Here is a 17837-nt window from a genome sequence, read left to right as displayed (position 1 = left end):
GGTTGGATCTCCTTGCAGTCCAAGGGACTCTCAGGAGTCTTCTCCAACACCACAGTTCAAAAGCATCAATTCTTCGGCGCTCAGCTTTCTTCACAGTCCAACTCTCACATCCATACATGACCACTGGAAAAACCATAGCCTTGACTAGACGGACCTTTAGATTTCATTAAAAACAGGGTCTTTGTAGTTTGCAAACATCACTACCAAGGATCCTCCTATAAAACATCTCATGATCTGATGTTCTCTCTCATTCCCATTCCCAACTCCAAAATCCATAGGATTTTCTTTGACCCGATTCAGCTCTCAGGCATAAAAAGCAACTTTACTATTTTGGTGAGTACATAAGAAAATGAGCTATGTAATTATCAAACCTTACCTGAATCAAACCCATTTGTATTCTTTAAAATGTTACCACTCCTTAGCAATGTCTACCCAACAAACAGTATTACTCAAGTATTAAAATACATCTTAAACATTCCCTATAATGCTACTGCTCTCTCATCATGAAGAACTTCTAAACACTAAAATTACGTATCCTCCCAAGAATTAATAACATAAACACATATCAAAATCTCCACCAAACAAACAAACATCACCCCACACTTTTTCCTTCCATACAGATTTTGAAAGACTGACAGATTTGGATTCAGACAGTTAGTTCACATTTCCCCAGAGCTGGGGAGAGTATCTGTGGCTTCCCAGGTGGCTCAATGATAAAGAATCCACCTGCCAATACAGGAGACGGGTTTAATCCCAGGGTTGGGAAGAGCCCCTGGAGAAGGAAACGGCAAAATACTCCAGTATTCTTGCCTGGGAAATCCCATGAAGAGAAGCCTGGTGGGCTACAGTCCACGGGGTTGCAAAGAATCAGAAAGGACTGAATGAGCAGGCATAGAGAGATTGGACACCCATTACTCTGCTTAAGACAGCCAGGCTAGCTTACTGGTCACCCCAAAATTAAGACATACAACTAGACATACAATCAGGTATGATTTACAGATGGGTTTTAAAAATCTTACGCTACTAAGAGTGGCACCTTTTAAAAAACTGGCACTCAGGGACTTCCCATGTGGTCCAGTGGTTAAAACTCTGTGCTTTCACTGCAGGGGGCATAGGTTTGATCCCTGGTTGGGGAACTAAGACGACATGTGCTGTGAGGCACAGCCAAAAAAATTTTTTTAGTAAATAAAAATTAAAAACTGGTATTCAGAGAATGATCTCACCTCAAGAACTTGGTTGGCAAAAACAGTTAAAGATATTTAAAAGTAAAACAGACTCAAAAGAACGTAGTATTCCCCTCCTTTTACAGAGTTTGTTTACTCCTGGGGCAAAGACTAAGGGGGACCACAGAGAGGCATAAAACTTGTTTTTTATCAAAGTCATCAGTTCTGACATGTTAGAAGAAGGAATGCGAAGACATTAGTGGGGGTGGGGTATCAACCATAGGAAATAAAAAAGACAGTGAGTTTTTCCTTACTACAAACTTTCATACCTCTAGTTCTTTGGGTTCAAATTAGATGAATGAAATAAGAGAAAAATAAAGTGAAATGGTACAAGATTCCACGTACCTTAGGGAAGTATAACCCTCTATTAGAAACTTCTCAAAAATCTAATTTACAGTGAACAGAGCAAAACAGCCATAAATGTTGACATAACACCAAAAATTTCATCTTGCTCCCCCCAATTTTTAAAGTTTTTCCTCTAAAATACTCAATTTATACTCCTAACATTTCTCCACAATTTTCTTCTCATCCACAGCCAGGCAAAAAGTATCTGTCTGAGGTTTAGGGCACAGAGGGAAGGTAGAAATTGAGCAAAGAAAAACTTGACTCCTATTTCTCTAGTTAAAACTAGAATACATTTTCAACAGTCCTGGGCAGGAGAAAAATTCCATTCTGCCTCCTTGCTCTTCCAAATTCCTATAGCCAAGTGGTTCAACAGCAGTTGAATGGCACACATAATGACATCATTGATTGGAACCATAATAGAAGGGAGTGAGAAGAGCGGGTTGGGGGGGAAGTGGGAAGGAGGGAGGTAAAGATGTATTTGTGTTACAGACAAAAGACAAGTTCTGTTCCTCAGCAGGGACAAATGAAGAACCAGATGAGGGGATAAACTGAGGTCAGAGAGTTTTCCCTATTGTTTCCTCTTTAAACAGCTCCTTTACCACTCCCTCAAGGTTCGTTCCAATGGACGGGTATAGAAATGGACGGGTATAGAAGCAGCATGTATTTTTATCTTAAAGGAGGAGGCAGAAGAAAAAAAAGACAAATATTTATTTTAAAATTATTATGAATTAGAAGGGGATTTGAAGGATTGGTTAGATTTTGGCTGGGCCCCAAAAGCTCCCGGAGATGCTGAGGACTACGTGGGGTTAGTCTCTGCTTTTCTGAAATTCATCTTCTCTTGACAGCCACTCTCAACTGCCATCTCTTTCTAATATATAACCTATTCTTATCTTTTCTTGTTGATTAATATGTTAAAATAATATAATTTTTCAAGTGGAAGAAGCATTTTTTGGGAAACTGACAATCTAGGATGGAGGATGAGGGGAAGTAAATTTTCCCCCAAAGCCCTTTATCAATGCCTGAGAGGATCTATACTGACATTTTTTCTATCTACAATCCTACTACCTGCATTTTTCTTGATCTCATGGGGCACCCTGAGAAAAGGAAATAGAGGATTAAGTTGGCACTTGGCCCAATTACTGTTGCTTAAGTATATGTGGATAGAAAGAATCCAAGCCTACTCAGCATGCTACTTTCCCAACTTATCCTGGGATCAAATCTTTTATTTCTTAAAAAAAAAAAAAATATCCTACTAAACTCCTCACCATAGCTTATGGTTTCTCAGAGCTCTTATAGTTTCAATGTCATATGCACTGTCCCACAGTTCTTCCTTTGCATTTTTTTTGGGGGGGGGAGGGGGGCGGAATGCTGTGTGGCACATAGAATCTTACTTAGCTTCTCAAACAGGGATTGAACCATGACCCCTACATTGGAGGCATGGAGCCTTAAACCACTAAACCCCCAGGGAATCCTTCCTTTGGGAAAGGGTTTGTATACACATGCCTAAACTCTAACAAATCCCAATTATAAACTCTGAGAAGGCTGGTGACCAAATTCTTCTTTTTGTTCTTGGTGGCCATGTCATGCGGCTTGTGCGATTTTAGTTCCCTGACCAAGGATTGAACCTAGGCCCCCGACAGTGGAAGCGTGGACTCCTAACTACTGGACCACCAGGGAATTCCCTAAAATTCTAAATCTATAGTGTGAACTTCCTTCTCTCCATATCCAACTGACTAACCTCTATATCAAAACCCAACTGCTGAAAGGGAGAAACAGACATTCATTTTTTTCAGATGGTAGAAGGGAATCGTGATAGAATCAAATAGGCCTTCCAGAAGAGCATGAATGGAGACAAGCCATAATGAAGTCTGTATACTACAAGACACTGCTACAAGTCCCTTATAGTTGGAACTGACTCTTTGTCCCAACTTTCTCTTTGATATCTCAACACATTTCAGTGACAAGTTCCTCAAAAACAAGGCAGGTTCAATATCTCTCTCATTCTGAAGTGGTTCATCCCCACCAACAGTGAGCAAAAATAAAGAATTATACAAATGATTCATGAAACTTATCACTGCAGCCACCTAAGATTCTTCCAGCTACCAGCTTCAGCAACAAGAAGATAGTCAGTAGAGGAATATTTGTTTTCAAGCTTTTTATACCCTGAAACTGTATAACACAGAATATTCACAGTAAAGAAAACTGGCAAAACCCACAAATATGGAAAAAGTAGCCTTTAGGGTTTACAGGTCCCTTAAGATAACTCATTAGGACAGTTATCTATATGAAGAACTACAAGCAGTGAAAACTCAGTAATATCTTAGTAGAAAAGAAAGGAAGATGTACTAACATCAATATTTACTATTACTAATCAAGAATCAAGATGCCATAACATGCCCCTCACACTGTCAGGAAGGGAGAAAAATATAAACCACACCCCAGTTTTCTGCTTAGTGCCTGGGCCAGATATTTTTGTTTCTTTGTAGTATTTACCTAGTTGGATTTTCTGCAACTTCCTAAAGCATCAATTTTCACTTTTCCAAACATGTTAATGTTTGAAAACAAACAAAAACTATAATCCATTCAAATCAGCTACATCAGTTAATAACATATTTCTAAGCCCAGACTTAATGTACTATGACCATCATATATTAACTGAGCTGGCTTCCCACCTATTTCCCTTATCCATTCCTTTGAGAGATGAATTTCTTACATGCCAGGCCAAGTCCTTCACTAAGAGGACTGATCTAAACATTATTTCTCTTAGGAGGCTTGGAAAACTAACTGAAAGGAAAAAAAGAAAAAACACAACCAGTCAAGCACAAGACTGAAAACTTAGCTGGTGATCAATCAGAACCAACCAGGCAGAGGTTATTTATCTGGGTTTTGTATTGTTTGAGGGGGTAGGAGGTTTCTCAGCCCAGAGTCACTATGAGGCTTATAGGAGAAAAGGCATGCCATTCTATCCTCTAATAGTCCAAAGAGTTGGAAGGGACAATTTACAGCCTCTTGTGTAAAAAATGTCTATAAATGCCAGTGCCATTCTTTGCCCTGTCACTTCCTATTATCCTAAACCAATAGGATTCTATTCACTGAGACCTGAGCTAGAAACATGAACGGACAGGCCTTTCTTGAGCAGGGGAAAGAGGGAAGATGACTGGAGTGGGGAGCCAGACTTCTTTAAGTTTCTGTGTATTGCCTAATGTGTATACTGTTGTTGTTTAGTCACTAAGTCATGTCCACTCTTTGCGACCCCATGGACTGTAGCCTGCCAGGCTCCTCTAGCCATGGGATTTCCCAGGCAAGAATATTGGAGTGGGTTGTCATTTCCTTCTCCAAGGTATTTTCCTGACCCAGGGATCAAACTCACGTCTCCTGCATCTCAGACTTTTTACCACTGAGCCACCTGGAAAGAATACAGTATACTTGTGGACCTAAAAGCTGAAATACATGAGCTGTCAAGCAGAAATCAGCCTAGGAAGGATAGCAGATATTCAACATTCTCAAATTTATAATATGCTGGAGATGGTCAGATTATGACAGTTAAAAAAAAAAAATCTGTCACAAACACTATGCTCACTCCTCTCACAGATTCTATCATATCCACTGGTCTGCAGTGGAATCTACTGGAGAGAAAACAGGATGCAACAAGAACCTCAAGCTGGATCAAGGAAACACAAACTCTATGCAATGAGACAATAGGAGGTGGGTCTCTTATTGCCCCTTCTAGGAAACTAGGATGAAGAGGCGGTATTTCCACACCACCTACTAACCTCCATTATTTGTACCGTATCTGTGCCGAAAGAACTGTAAAACTTAAAAGACAGATGACCAAATTACAGAGGAGGCTATACTGGACCCCAGGACCCCAGGATGAAGTGAACATAACTGTGCTAATCTGGTTGTTCCATAAATACAAATTTTATCGTATCACTAACCTCTGGCCAACCAAATACTAGGTTGCAAATCATTTCTGGTGATAGAGAACTGTTAAACACAACACTTTGAACCCAACAACTGTTACAGAAAATGTAGCTGGTTGCAATTTTAGGATCTAGGTCCAGGACACTTAGCTCTAGGAAAAAAAAGTTACTTAAAAAAACAATACTTCCTCTTCTTGGACTTCCTCGTGGTCCAGTGGTTAAGACTCTCCCCGCCAATGCAGGGGACACAGGTTCAATCCCTGGTCTGGGAAAATTCCACATGCCATAGGGCAATAAAGCCCATGCACCACAACTACTATCTCTGCTAGTTCACCACAACTGCTACAGGCTCTCATCTGTGTTCTAGAGCCTGAGAGCCACAACTACTGAAGACCCCAAGATGAGAAGTCTGTGCACCACAACCAGAGAGGAGCCCCTGCTCGCCGCAACCAGAGAAAGGTCAAGCAGCAATGAAGACCCAGTGCAGCCACAAATAAACTAATTAACTTAACTCTTATCTCATTCCATTTCCTCTAATTTCTCTCCTCCTACAAATTCACTCTGAAACTGCTTATATTCTACAAGTACTAAAAAATTCTGGGCAATGGAAACAGTGGTCCAAATAAGTGGTCTGATAAAGGATCTCTATGCTACTTTCAAGTATGAAAGCTGTGTGGGAGATATAAGATAGACTTGAGTTGTCCAATGCACATGTGGCTATTTATATTTAAAACAATTAAAAATTCAGTTCCTAGTCACAGTAACGACATTTCAGGTGATAACTACATGTGACTACTGACTAGTATAGAGGCATACCTTTATTTATCATGCTTTGCTTTACTGTGCTTCACAGATAGCACTTTTCACAAACTGAAGGTCTGCAGCAACCCTGTGTTAAACAAGTCTACTGGAGCCATCTTTCCAACAGCATTCACTCACTTCATGTCTGTGTCACATTCTGGTAATTCTTACATTTCAAACCTTTCTATCATTGTTACTATATTTGTTATGGCGATCTGTGATCAGAGATCTTTGATGTTACAGTAGTAACTGTTTTGGGGCACCACAAACCATGTCTAGATAAGACAGTCACCTTAGTAAATATGTGTGCGCTGACTGCTCTACCCACAGGCCATGGCCATTTCCGTCTCCCTCTCTCTTCCTGGGCCTCCCTATATCCTGAGACACAGAAATATGGAAATTAGGCCAACTAATAACCCTACAGTGGTGCCTAAGTGTTCCAGTGAAAGGAAGAATTGTACATCTCACTTTAAATCAAAAGTTAAAAAGGCATGTCAAAAGCTAGACAGACCAAAAGCTAGACAGACCAAATGCTAGGCCACTTATACTAAACAGTTAGCCAAGATGTGAATGCAAAGGAAAAGTTCTTGAAGGAGATTAAAAGTGCTACTCCAGTGAACATTAGAATAAAAAGGCAAAACAGCATTATTGCTAATGTGAAAAAAAGAATTCAAGTGGTCTGGCTAGAAGATAAAAAGCTATCAGTTCAGTTCAGTCACTCAGTCGTGTCCGACTCTTTGCGACCCCAAGAACTGCAGCACCGCCAGGCCTCCCTGTCCATCACCAACTCCTGGAGTTCACTCAAACTCATGTCCATCGAGTCAGTGATGCCATCCAGCCATCTCATCCTCTGTCGTCCCCTTCTCTTAAGTCAAAGCCTAATCCAGAGCTAAGTGCTAACGCTTTTCAAGTCTATGAAGGCTGCTGAGACAGGTAAGAAAGCTGAAGAATTCTGAAGCTAGAGAGCTTGGTTCCTGAGCTTTAAGGAAAGAGCAACATCCATAACATAAAAGTGCAAGGAGCAGCAAATGCTGATGTAGAAGCTGCAGCAAACTGTCCATATATATATATATATATATATATATAAAACAATTAATGAAGATTGACTACATCAAATAGATTTTCTATGTAGATGAAACAGCCTTATATTGGAAGAAGATCCCATCTAGGACATTCACAGCTAGAGAAGAGGTTAACGGCTTCAAAGTTTCAAAGGACAGGCTGACGCTCTTGTTAGGAGGCTAATGCAGCTGGTGAATTTACGTTAAAGCTAATACTCATTTACCATTCTGAAAATCCTGGGGCTCTGCCTGTGTTCTGTGTATAGACCAACAAAGCCTGTATGACAGCACATCTGCTTACAACATAGTTTACTGAATAATTTAAGTCAACTGTTGAGACCTACTGTTCAGAAAAGAAGATTACTTTCGAAGTATTTCTACTCCTTGACAATGCACCTGGTCACCCAAGAGCCCTGACAGAGATGTAAAGTGAGATTAATGTTTCCACTCCCTCTCATACAATATCCATTCTGCAGCCTACAGATCACGGAATAATTTCAACTTCCAAGCCTTAAGAAATTCTTTTCATAAGGCCACATGTAGTGATTCCTTTGAGAAACCTGGGCAAAGCAAACTGAAAACCTTCTAGAAATGATTCACCATTCTAGATGACATCAAGAACATTTTGATTCATGGAAAGAGGTAAAAAAAAATCAACATAACAGGAGTTTGGAGAAAGTTGATTCCAACACTCATAGGTGACTTTGAGAAGTTCAAGACTTCAGTACAGGAAGTTAACTGCAGATGTGGTGGAAACAGCTAAAGAACCAGAATTAGAAGTGGAGCCTGAAGATGGGACTGAATTGCAGAAAATTGGTAAAACTTGAATGGATGAGGGGTTGCTTATGGATGAGCAAAGAAAGCAGTTTCTCGGGATTTCCCTGGTGGTTCAGTGGTTAAGAATCGGCCTGCTGATGCAGGGGACACGGCTTCAATTCCCTGTCCAAGAACTAAGATCCTATATACTTTGGGGCAACTAAGGTGTGCCACAACTACTGAGCCCACACTCTAGAACCTGTGCTCTGCAACAAAAGAAGCCACCACAATGAGAAGCTTGCATACCACAACTAGAAAAAGCTCTCAAGCAGCAACAAAGAGCCCAGGCGCTGCAATGAAGAGCCAGGACAGCCAAAATAAACAAACTTTTTTTAAAAAGAAAGTGATTTCTTGAGATGAAAAATACTCCTGGTGAAAATGCTGTGGATACTGCTGAAATGACACCAAAAGATTTAAAATGTTACATAAACTTAGTTGATAAGGCAGCAGTTTGAAAGCACTGACTCCAATTCTGAAAGAATTTATTCTGTAGGAAAGCTATTAAACAGCACTGCACAGTACAGATAAACAATGTGGCAAACCTCATTGTTGTTTTAAGAAACTGCCGAGCAATATATTTGTCTACAACTCCACACACAATCACAGAAAACTAACAAATCTAATCACATGGACCACAGCCTTGTCTAACTCAATGAAACTATGAGCCATGCCCGTGTAGGGCCATCCACGACGGACGGGTCATGGTAGAGTGTTCTGACAAAATGTGGTCCACTGGAGAAGAGAATGGCAAACCACTTCAGTATTCCTGCCATGAGAACCCCATGAACAGCATGAAAAAGCAAAAAGATAGGACACTGAAAGATGAACTCCCCAGGTCGGTAGGTGCCCAATAAAGACTGAAGGCGAGAGGAGAAGGGGACACAGAGGATGAGATGGTTGGATGGCATCACCAACTCAATTGACATAAGTTTAACTAAACTCTGGGAGTTGGTGATGGACAGGGAGGCCTGGGGTGCTGCAGTCCATGGGTTTCGCAAAGAGTCGGACACGACTGAGGGACTGAACTGAACTGACAACTTCACACAGCATATGATTTATATTTTATTATATAAATGTTAAACCACATTTAATATTTCCTTCATGATAGCACTTTTTTAAAGCAATAAAGTACTTTTCACTTTAGGTATGTACACTACTTATTTGTGACTCACTTTATTGCAATATTCACTGTACTATGGTGGTCTGGAACTGAATTCACAATATTTCTGAGGTATGCCTGTATTAGATAACAGATTATTCAATAGAACAACACTGCATAGAATATTTCTGTCATCACAGAAAGTTCTATAGAACAGTGGTGCTCAGCAAAAAACAGCAAGGACATTTTCTCGGGCATTTTACTGATTTATGAGGCAAATTAGAGCAAACTACTGCTAATAGGATAATTGTGAAAATCAAGATTTATGATCAATGCTAATGGAATCTATACTCAAAGAGAACATTTCAGAAAGTCACAAGTTTCCAAGAAAAGTGGTCCTCGGAAGAAACCAGATATACTCTAGGATAGTGCTACTCAAAATGTAGTCTGCCTCCTAATGCTTGACCCCCAAACTGTTACCAGCCTGTAGTAAGTTCAGAAACCATTTAAAAACTTCCAAAGAAATTTAACATGTCTTTGACATTTTTACTTCACAAAAGTACCTCTCTGCAATGAATGGGAAAATTTTAAAATCTAGACTTTCACCACAGAATTTGGGAAGCACTACTCTAAAACAAAAGCGTGACAATGAATGTTAGAAAAGAGCTCATACAGAGTTCTCCCAATTACCATTATCTCATTTTAACTCCTTAGAATTTAAAATGGGAACTAAAATCTTATCAATGATCAACTGAAACACAGAAGTTAACTGACTCAAAACCTGAACTGAAAACTAAGGAAGAAAACTACAGTTTATATTGAGGGTCAAAGTGTCACTATGTTAGGGAACTGCAATTATTTATTACAATTATTTATTCTCCACAACATGGTATTAGGTATTGCTCCTAGTTTTATAGATGAGGAATGAAGAAGTTCAGTAATTTGCTCAAAATTAATAAATATATCTTTTCATGTTTTACTCAGCATCCTGTGGAGGCTGAAAATAGGTCAAATATAGAGAAAGATTCCAGAGAAGGGAAAAGACTGATATCCTTGTGTAAGCTAGGTGGACAGCACAGAGCAACACACAAATTCCTTTCAGGAATGGGTCTATATGGACTGAGTAGTAGGAGATACAATGTCCAATTTTGTTAATTTTGATTGAACATATAATGTATGGCTGTTAGCATAACTGATGCCACTTTGGATCCAGTCAGCTCCTCCTGTCCTTCCACTGACCCTACCCAGACTATACTGTTTAGTCAATCTCTTCTCTGTCACCAAGGACTTTGTAGTTAATATTGTTTAATGATCATGAGGTCTAGCTGGTCTTTGTGCTATTTAGTCTCTGAAACAATGAAGGCCTTCAACGACGTATTCTCGGCATTCATGAAACTAGTTACCCATTTATAACCCTGACTTGGAAATATATTTCCTGTTTCCAAGCATATACCCTCAAACCTTGGGTTAACTAAATACAAAAAAAGCCCCAACAGCCCCTCCACAGTGTAAAGTACAGCTGCCAATACTTTCAGGTAGCAAAATGCTACCTTATCCTATCTGCTACCTGATCTTACCTGTAAGTAAGTTACCCTATAATAAACAAATTCACCTATTATATGCAGCTGCTTCATTTTTCAGTATCATGATACCATCTCAGTTCAGTGGGTATCTTTTGTACCTCTGCCTTCCAACACACAAACTAATCCAAATCCCCAGAGGAGTGCAATTACTGCTGAGATTCTCAGATACCGAGGCCTCATATACAAAAGGAGACAAGATGAAAATCAGGGCCACAGATACAAGGCACCCTTCCCCCTGACCATCTAACAAAACACAAATGACTTTTGGTTTACAATAACTCTTCCCAATTAAGCTATATGTGGTTTAAGAATTATATATTCTGCCTCCCTCTCAACTCCCTTATTTCAGTCCACATAATCCCGGGGATGGGGGAGCCTGGTGGGAAGCCTATGGGGTCGCACAGAGTTGGACACGACTGAAGCGACTTAGCAGCAGCAGCAGCAAACCACCAAATACTCCTACTGAATACCTATGGTCTCAGCATCAAGTTGGGCAAAAAGACATGATGTTGTATTTCTGGTAAACATAAAAAATGTAACCCAAAGGAAAGGAAGATGAAGCACAGTTGTGTTCAAGGTTATGAGTCCCATTGGGACACAACTTTTATATGCTCAGCTTTTTTTCTGAGCAAAAGTATAACTACTGTCAGATCAGTTTTTTCCAACGGATTTCTAGAGAGCTAAATGCTTCCATACTTGAGTGGGAAATATTTTTTTTCTAATGATGGTTTTTATGATTTAAAATAAACTTCCCTTAATCCAACTATCACCTCAACAACCAAGAAATATGCTCTCATCCTCACAAAACAAAGATTAATAAGAGACTACTCGCTCTAGCATTTTCTCTAATGTGCCTAGCAAAACTCCAAACACAACAAGGTCCTGTAGAATTGATCACTTCACAGGGCATGGTGTCAACAAAGTCATCTTGCTTAAACTAAACAGTGTCAGTTAGCAGAAGGGTAGAAAGAATAAAGTAATTTTCTCAGTGTTTTTCTATAGAACCTCCAAATTTTATTTTCAGGTATCTTTGCCTAATGACAAGACTGTCTTCCCCTGATTTAATTTCTAATATACCTATATCAGAAGTTAAAGCAGATGTAACATCACTGAATCCAACATCTTAACTAAGGAAAATACAGACCTTGTTCTAACAGCCAGTGTGGAAGTTATGCAAACAACATCTAGAGAAAAACAACTCTGCAAAACAATTCCCAAATTGTAATCAATAGTGAGAGGAGGTGATAGTCAAAGGACTGCATTAAATAAAGTGCTGAGTAGCCAGTTCTTAGGACAGTCATTTCCAACCTATGCAGCCCCAAGCTGCTCTAATGTTGCAAAAATAGTATCTTACCTTTCTGGAGATTGAAGAGACATTCAAACCAAACCTTTGAGCTCTTTCTTTTAGCTTATCCAAGTTAACCTACAAAAACATAGGGGGAAAAACATATTAAAAAAAATCAAAACAGAAAACACAGAGGTACAAACTATGATCCAAAGCTAAGAGTTCAAATAAGCCTATAAAACATCAAAGATACCCTATGTGCCAAATTAGGAAACTAAGCAGCACTCATTCATGCCACTAATTATTAAAAGACCTCTCCTGGAATGCAGTGAGAGATTTAGCCCTGCCTCCTTCATTCATCAAAGGTGGCAAAAGCCTAAGGAGGGTTTAAGATCAAAGTAAGCCAAACACTGCTTGAAAAAGCAAACAAATGTCTAAATCATCACCTCTAAACAAGTCCATCACTCACAGTTCAAAATTGTTAATTTCTATATCAAGCCTTTGCAGGTAATTCTTAACTCGATCTCCTAGCAAACAGAAACTATTGCTGAAGCTCTTCATTCTTCAGAAGACAAACGCACTACCAGTACCCAACTCAATTTTCTTACTTCCTTTTCTTGGAAGCCTTGATATATAAGATGATATAAGGATATCTGGGACATTTCCTTTACTACTACCACTGCTAATAACTACTACTACTACTAAAACATTTCACCTTCACTTTAATTATTGAACTGTAACTCCAAGAGCAAGATTTCATAAAGTAAAACATATTTCACAGCATCTGTTTGCATTTTCTAAGCATGCTGACAGGTCATAATAGTCCAGAAGACATACTATCCTAGTCTTTACTCTCTGGTATTTAACAGGTAGTGTTGAAAACGACCAGTATCTACAGACAGAACTCGTAAGTTGCTTCCACAGATTCTCCTCTGGTAATTAAGAGTTAGACATTATCCAAAAGCCACTGGGTAAGGTCTAAAACTCTACTACCACAGAAGTTCTATGGATTATCCTCTAGCTAACAAAATCTATTCATTTTTTCTTAAGAGGGGTGGTAGGAAGGAAGACGTTTATGACTCTGAAGATGCAAGAATTTTCCTGACCTCTCAGTACCTCAAACAATTCATTCTATTCAGAACATAAAACACTGTACTGAAAACAAGTCACCAAATTCATATGACCTGTTTCCTCTATCTGGAGAGGAGGAGGAAATCCCTAACTTAAAACTAACTGTATAGAGTTAAGGTTAAAATAAAAAAAAAACGATTTCTTACCATGGGCTTGGTGTCAGACGACAGGCCTAAAGAAAGAAATAAAAAAAGCTTTATTTTATATTCTTAGAAGTCATAAAGAAAGCTGACAGTCTTGAAATGAAGTTAGATAGGATAAAAATCATATATAGGAAAAATGTCCTTTATCTAATAAAGTTAAAGAAAAGGCAGAGATGACACATAGAGACCATATCTGCATTCACTGCCACTTGGAACATAAAATAGTACAGCCAATGTGGAGAAGTCTGGCGGTTCTTCGAAGAGTTAAACATAGAACTTAGCATATGACCTAGCAATTTTACTTATACGTATATACCTCTAGAGAAATGAAAACACATAACCACATAAAAACTTGTATATGAAAGTTCACAGCAGCATTACCCATAGTAGCCAAAAAGTGAAAACAACCCAACTGTACAGTCAACTGAGGGGCAGATAAAACACAGTACACATCAGTACAACATCATATTACCCAACAACAAAAAGAAATCCTAAAACAGGGATAAACCTGGAATACATCATGTGAGGTGAAAGAAGCCAGTCACTCCAAGACCATGAATTGTATGATGCTATTTATATGAAGGCAAACTAACATATATAGAAAAAACTTACTGGTTGCTTGTGAGGACAGAAAAAGCAGATGAGAAAAGCTAATGGGTATGGGGTTTCTTTTGGGGGCGATGAATACGTCCTAAAATCAGACTAAGATGATAGCTGCACAACCACCTGAATATATTTTAAAAACACTGGATTATATACTTAAAGAGGATGAGTTGGATGATATATGAGTTATAGCTCAATAGAGCTGTTTAAAGAGAAAGACATATCTAGACAAAGGTGCAGCGACTCAAACCTATTCTAGTCAATAATTACTTACATGAAACTTTTCAGAATTTTAGTTTAAGCAATCTCAATACTGCAACTGGCTCCCTAACCTTCCACTGTAAATTTCAAGTATAAACTCAACTGTTTTTTTTTTAATTTTTAAAATTCATTCATTCATTCATTCATTCATTTTGGCTGCACTGGGTCTTTGCTGCTGCAGTGAGTGAGCAGGTCTACTCCTCACTGAGGTACACAGGCTTCTCCTTGCGGTGGCTTCTCTTGTAGTGGAGCACAGGCTATAGGGTGCACAGGCTCGGGAGTTGTGGCAGATGGGCTTTCGTTGCATACGGAATCTTTCTGGACCACGGATGGAACCTGCGTCCCCTGTGCTGGCAGGGGGATCCCAAACCATTGGACCACCAGGAAAGTCCTGGACTCGATTTTTACCATAACCTACGTACTAGGAACTATTTACATATTTTTATGTTCACTCATAAAATAATTATTTCCTTTTATTTTATTGGTCAACTTTCCTTTACCGGCTAAGCATTAATTTTACCTTTAGTCTTTCTTCAAATAACACCATTAAATATATCAACTTCTGCTATTCCATTACCAATCCTATGATCTCTCTCCTGATAACAATGAAATGTCAGAAAATATTTTGTTTTTAAAGCATGTAGCCACAGTGATCAGAATTTTGCTGGTCTTTTAAAAGTCATAGTGAAACTCTACAGGATCTTTAGAGGACATTTTCTTAACAGACTTGAAACACTAGGCCACTAGGAAGTCTGTATTTTATCTGGCAAGTACATTTAAAGTCTCTCAGAATAAGTACGTTGTTTTTAAAAAGAGTAACATTTTTCCCTTAATTTATTACAGATACATGTTCACTGTAAAAAATTTAAAAACTTGAGACAAGCAAAAAGAAGTCATTCTAAATTCCACCAACCAGAGACAATGAATGTTATCAACTTATTATATATCCCTCTAATCTTTTTTCCTATCCATACATGTACTTGTATTGGGATATGGGAACATACTACAAATATTTTATAACTTGCTTTTCCCACTTTCCTGACAAATGGAACAGATACAACTTTAAACAGTATTATTTTAAACATCTTCATGGTCTTCTAACTGTACTATGGTACACATTTACTTAACCAGTTCTCTATTGTATACTACATTGTTTCCAGTTATTGATCACTATAAATAATACAGTGATATAATCCTTGTGGCTAAATCTTTAAGCATAACCAAGATTATTTCCTTGTAAATTCTTAAAAGATAAAAGATACTTTTTCCTCTTGCCACTCATACTAGGTAATACAACACTGGACAGGTACATAATAATTATATGCTGATTTGAGACACCAGAATAAAGCTGGTACTAGAATCTTCTCCGAACATATCCAAGAAAAGGAAAACAAACGTTGGTACTGCTTCTTATTCTCTCAAACTTTAGTACCTTCTCTAAATTGCCCGGAAAGGCTTGAAAATGGCTTTAGCTAAACCAAAGAGGTGAATATAACAACCTCTTAAAGGCTGCCAGAGCTAGTAAGTTTACCTTAATTTGGAGAAATAAAATCTGTTGTGCCAAAAAAGTAAAAATATAAAGATGACTTTTTCAGAAGACTCTATATTCTTACCTTTTGATGGAACTGGAGAAATCCCAAATCTGTAGAAAGAAAAACAAGCTAAATTTTAGGAAGCTGTTCACACTCCTGGTTTGTATCCGTGTCAAGTGTACATATGGCACTTCTTGCTTGTGATCTCAAGCCTTGCAATCATTAGCTAATTCTAACAACTCCATGAAAGAGGTTCAGTTGACTCTCTTTCTCACCAAGAGTCCAGAGAATAAACTAAAATGTAGCCTTATCAGAACTGGGAGTAACACTCAGTTCCTGTCTTTTTCCTATTACAAAACCCCTGCTTGTTAATAAAATCCAATCTACAGCTACTACATCCAGTCAGTAGACATGTTCTGAACAGAGCCAAGAGAGCCTTTATTTTCAGCAAGGCCTCTATTCTACTTAAAATAAACTATACTTAAAACCTACCGCACCCCCTCACCTTAATATTATCACTATCTCAGATCTAAATAGCTGGGAACACTCACCTAGCTGCCCGCGCAGCTTTCTTACTCTCCAAACTCACGGGTACATTGAATCGTTCAGCTCTCTTCTGCATCCTCTAAGGGATAACAGACAAAAGAAAGGGCAGAGAAAAATTCAATTCCTGGTTTCGTTCTTTTAAGAGAGAAGTCACTTAGAGATGTGTATCTTTAGAACATCAGGAGTAATTTCTTAAGGTCTAAACTGAGTTATACTGACAATCATAGACGATATCAGGTTGTATCCATCCCAGGGCTTAACTCAACAGCCCTTTCCAGAAAGCAAACACAAAAAGACTATTATTACATCATGTCCTCAAAAACAAAAGAGAAGGAATAAAATAAGACCCACATTCTACATCAAGCCAAGAAGACAAAAGCTGTTTAGTTGACCTTTGAAAATGGATCAAAGGAACAGCTTGGTTCCAACACTAGTTGTGTACTCTCTCAGTTAGAAATGAGATACCAAAAAAAAAAAAAAAAACAGAAATGAAGCGGCATTGTCCTATGCCATCTCTACTTTAAACATACAAAAAAGCCCACAGATCTTGACTGGAACCTAATTTCAGAGATTCTGATACAGAATCCAGAGAAATTTCTATCTCATCAGCTAGCTAGTAGTAACTGGTGAGTGACATCTTCCCTTTTAACTTTTCATCTCTTTCAAGGTACGATCCTCTCAAACTCTAATCCCAGGTTATAAGCATCTTAAAAGAGTTACCACTAAGACCAGAATACTATACAAAAGATTAGGGCTTCAAAGGCAACTATGCCAGCCCAAATATATTCCCAAGTGTAGCTGGCGTAAAAATGTATCACTACCTAAAACTGTCAATAGTGATTTTCTGCCTATGAGTAAATATTTTGAAGTGATGACACAGATAGAATAAAGGGTAAGAAACAGAAATATATAGACTGCTCTTCTGAAACAATGACCTACCTCAGTCTGTGGTATTTCAGATGTAATTTTTACCACTTTTTTCTCTGCTGCCCTGGAAAAGAGATTTTTAAAATAAAAAAACTGATATTCTAAAACCGAAACCTTAGAATTGTCTAAGAATTCACCTGAATCATGTTCTTTGTCCCATATCTCTCTGACACCCTTCAGACCAAAAAAGCATGAAGCCCATCAGATTTTTCAGTTCCTTGAACTGTCATCTATTTATAAAAAAGTTCAAATAACAGACTAAGTTACTTTACTATAAGAAAGCAACCAGAAAGTAACTGTGGTTAAATACACTGAGCTGAGGGAAATGTTCAAAGGACACTGGAAATCATTTCATTTACTTTTAGGAACTTTAAATGTACTTCTGGACTAATGACTATTCCTCCAACCGTTATTTAAATACCAGCTCTCAATTTTCATCACAATTAATGAGTGCTCTACAAGGTCTGGTTTCCTTCTTTTACAAATCTCTTATATCTCCCATGGGACCATAGCTCCAGCTGGAAAAGTCAAAGTGCGACAAATAAAAATGCTAAAGGG

At 38.4% G+C, this 17837-nt stretch overlaps 1 protein-coding gene across 2 annotated transcripts in view; it reads right to left on the bottom strand.

The window, feature by feature from the left end:
- SARNP (SAP domain containing ribonucleoprotein) overlaps nucleotides 1–17837 on the bottom strand; it is a 49780-nt gene that overhangs the window by 15262 nt on the left and 16681 nt on the right. For both annotated transcript variants that reach the window (XM_069585063.1, XM_069585062.1), the window contains 5 exons: nucleotides 17292–17343; nucleotides 16358–16431; nucleotides 15888–15916; nucleotides 13414–13439; nucleotides 12206–12274 (listed from right to left, as the gene is read on the bottom strand). In XM_069585063.1, coding sequence (XP_069441164.1) covers nucleotides 12206–12274; nucleotides 13414–13439; nucleotides 15888–15916; nucleotides 16358–16431; nucleotides 17292–17343 — 250 coding nt within the window. The remainder of the gene's footprint in view (nucleotides 1–12205; nucleotides 12275–13413; nucleotides 13440–15887; nucleotides 15917–16357; nucleotides 16432–17291; nucleotides 17344–17837) is intronic.

The sequence above is a fragment of the Ovis canadensis genome, chromosome 3 (assembly GCF_042477335.2).
Source record: "Ovis canadensis isolate MfBH-ARS-UI-01 breed Bighorn chromosome 3, ARS-UI_OviCan_v2, whole genome shotgun sequence".
Lineage (NCBI taxonomy): Eukaryota > Metazoa > Chordata > Mammalia > Artiodactyla > Bovidae > Ovis > Ovis canadensis.
The sequence above is the reverse complement of the archived record's forward strand: the minus strand, read 5'-3'. Positions and strand labels throughout refer to the sequence as shown.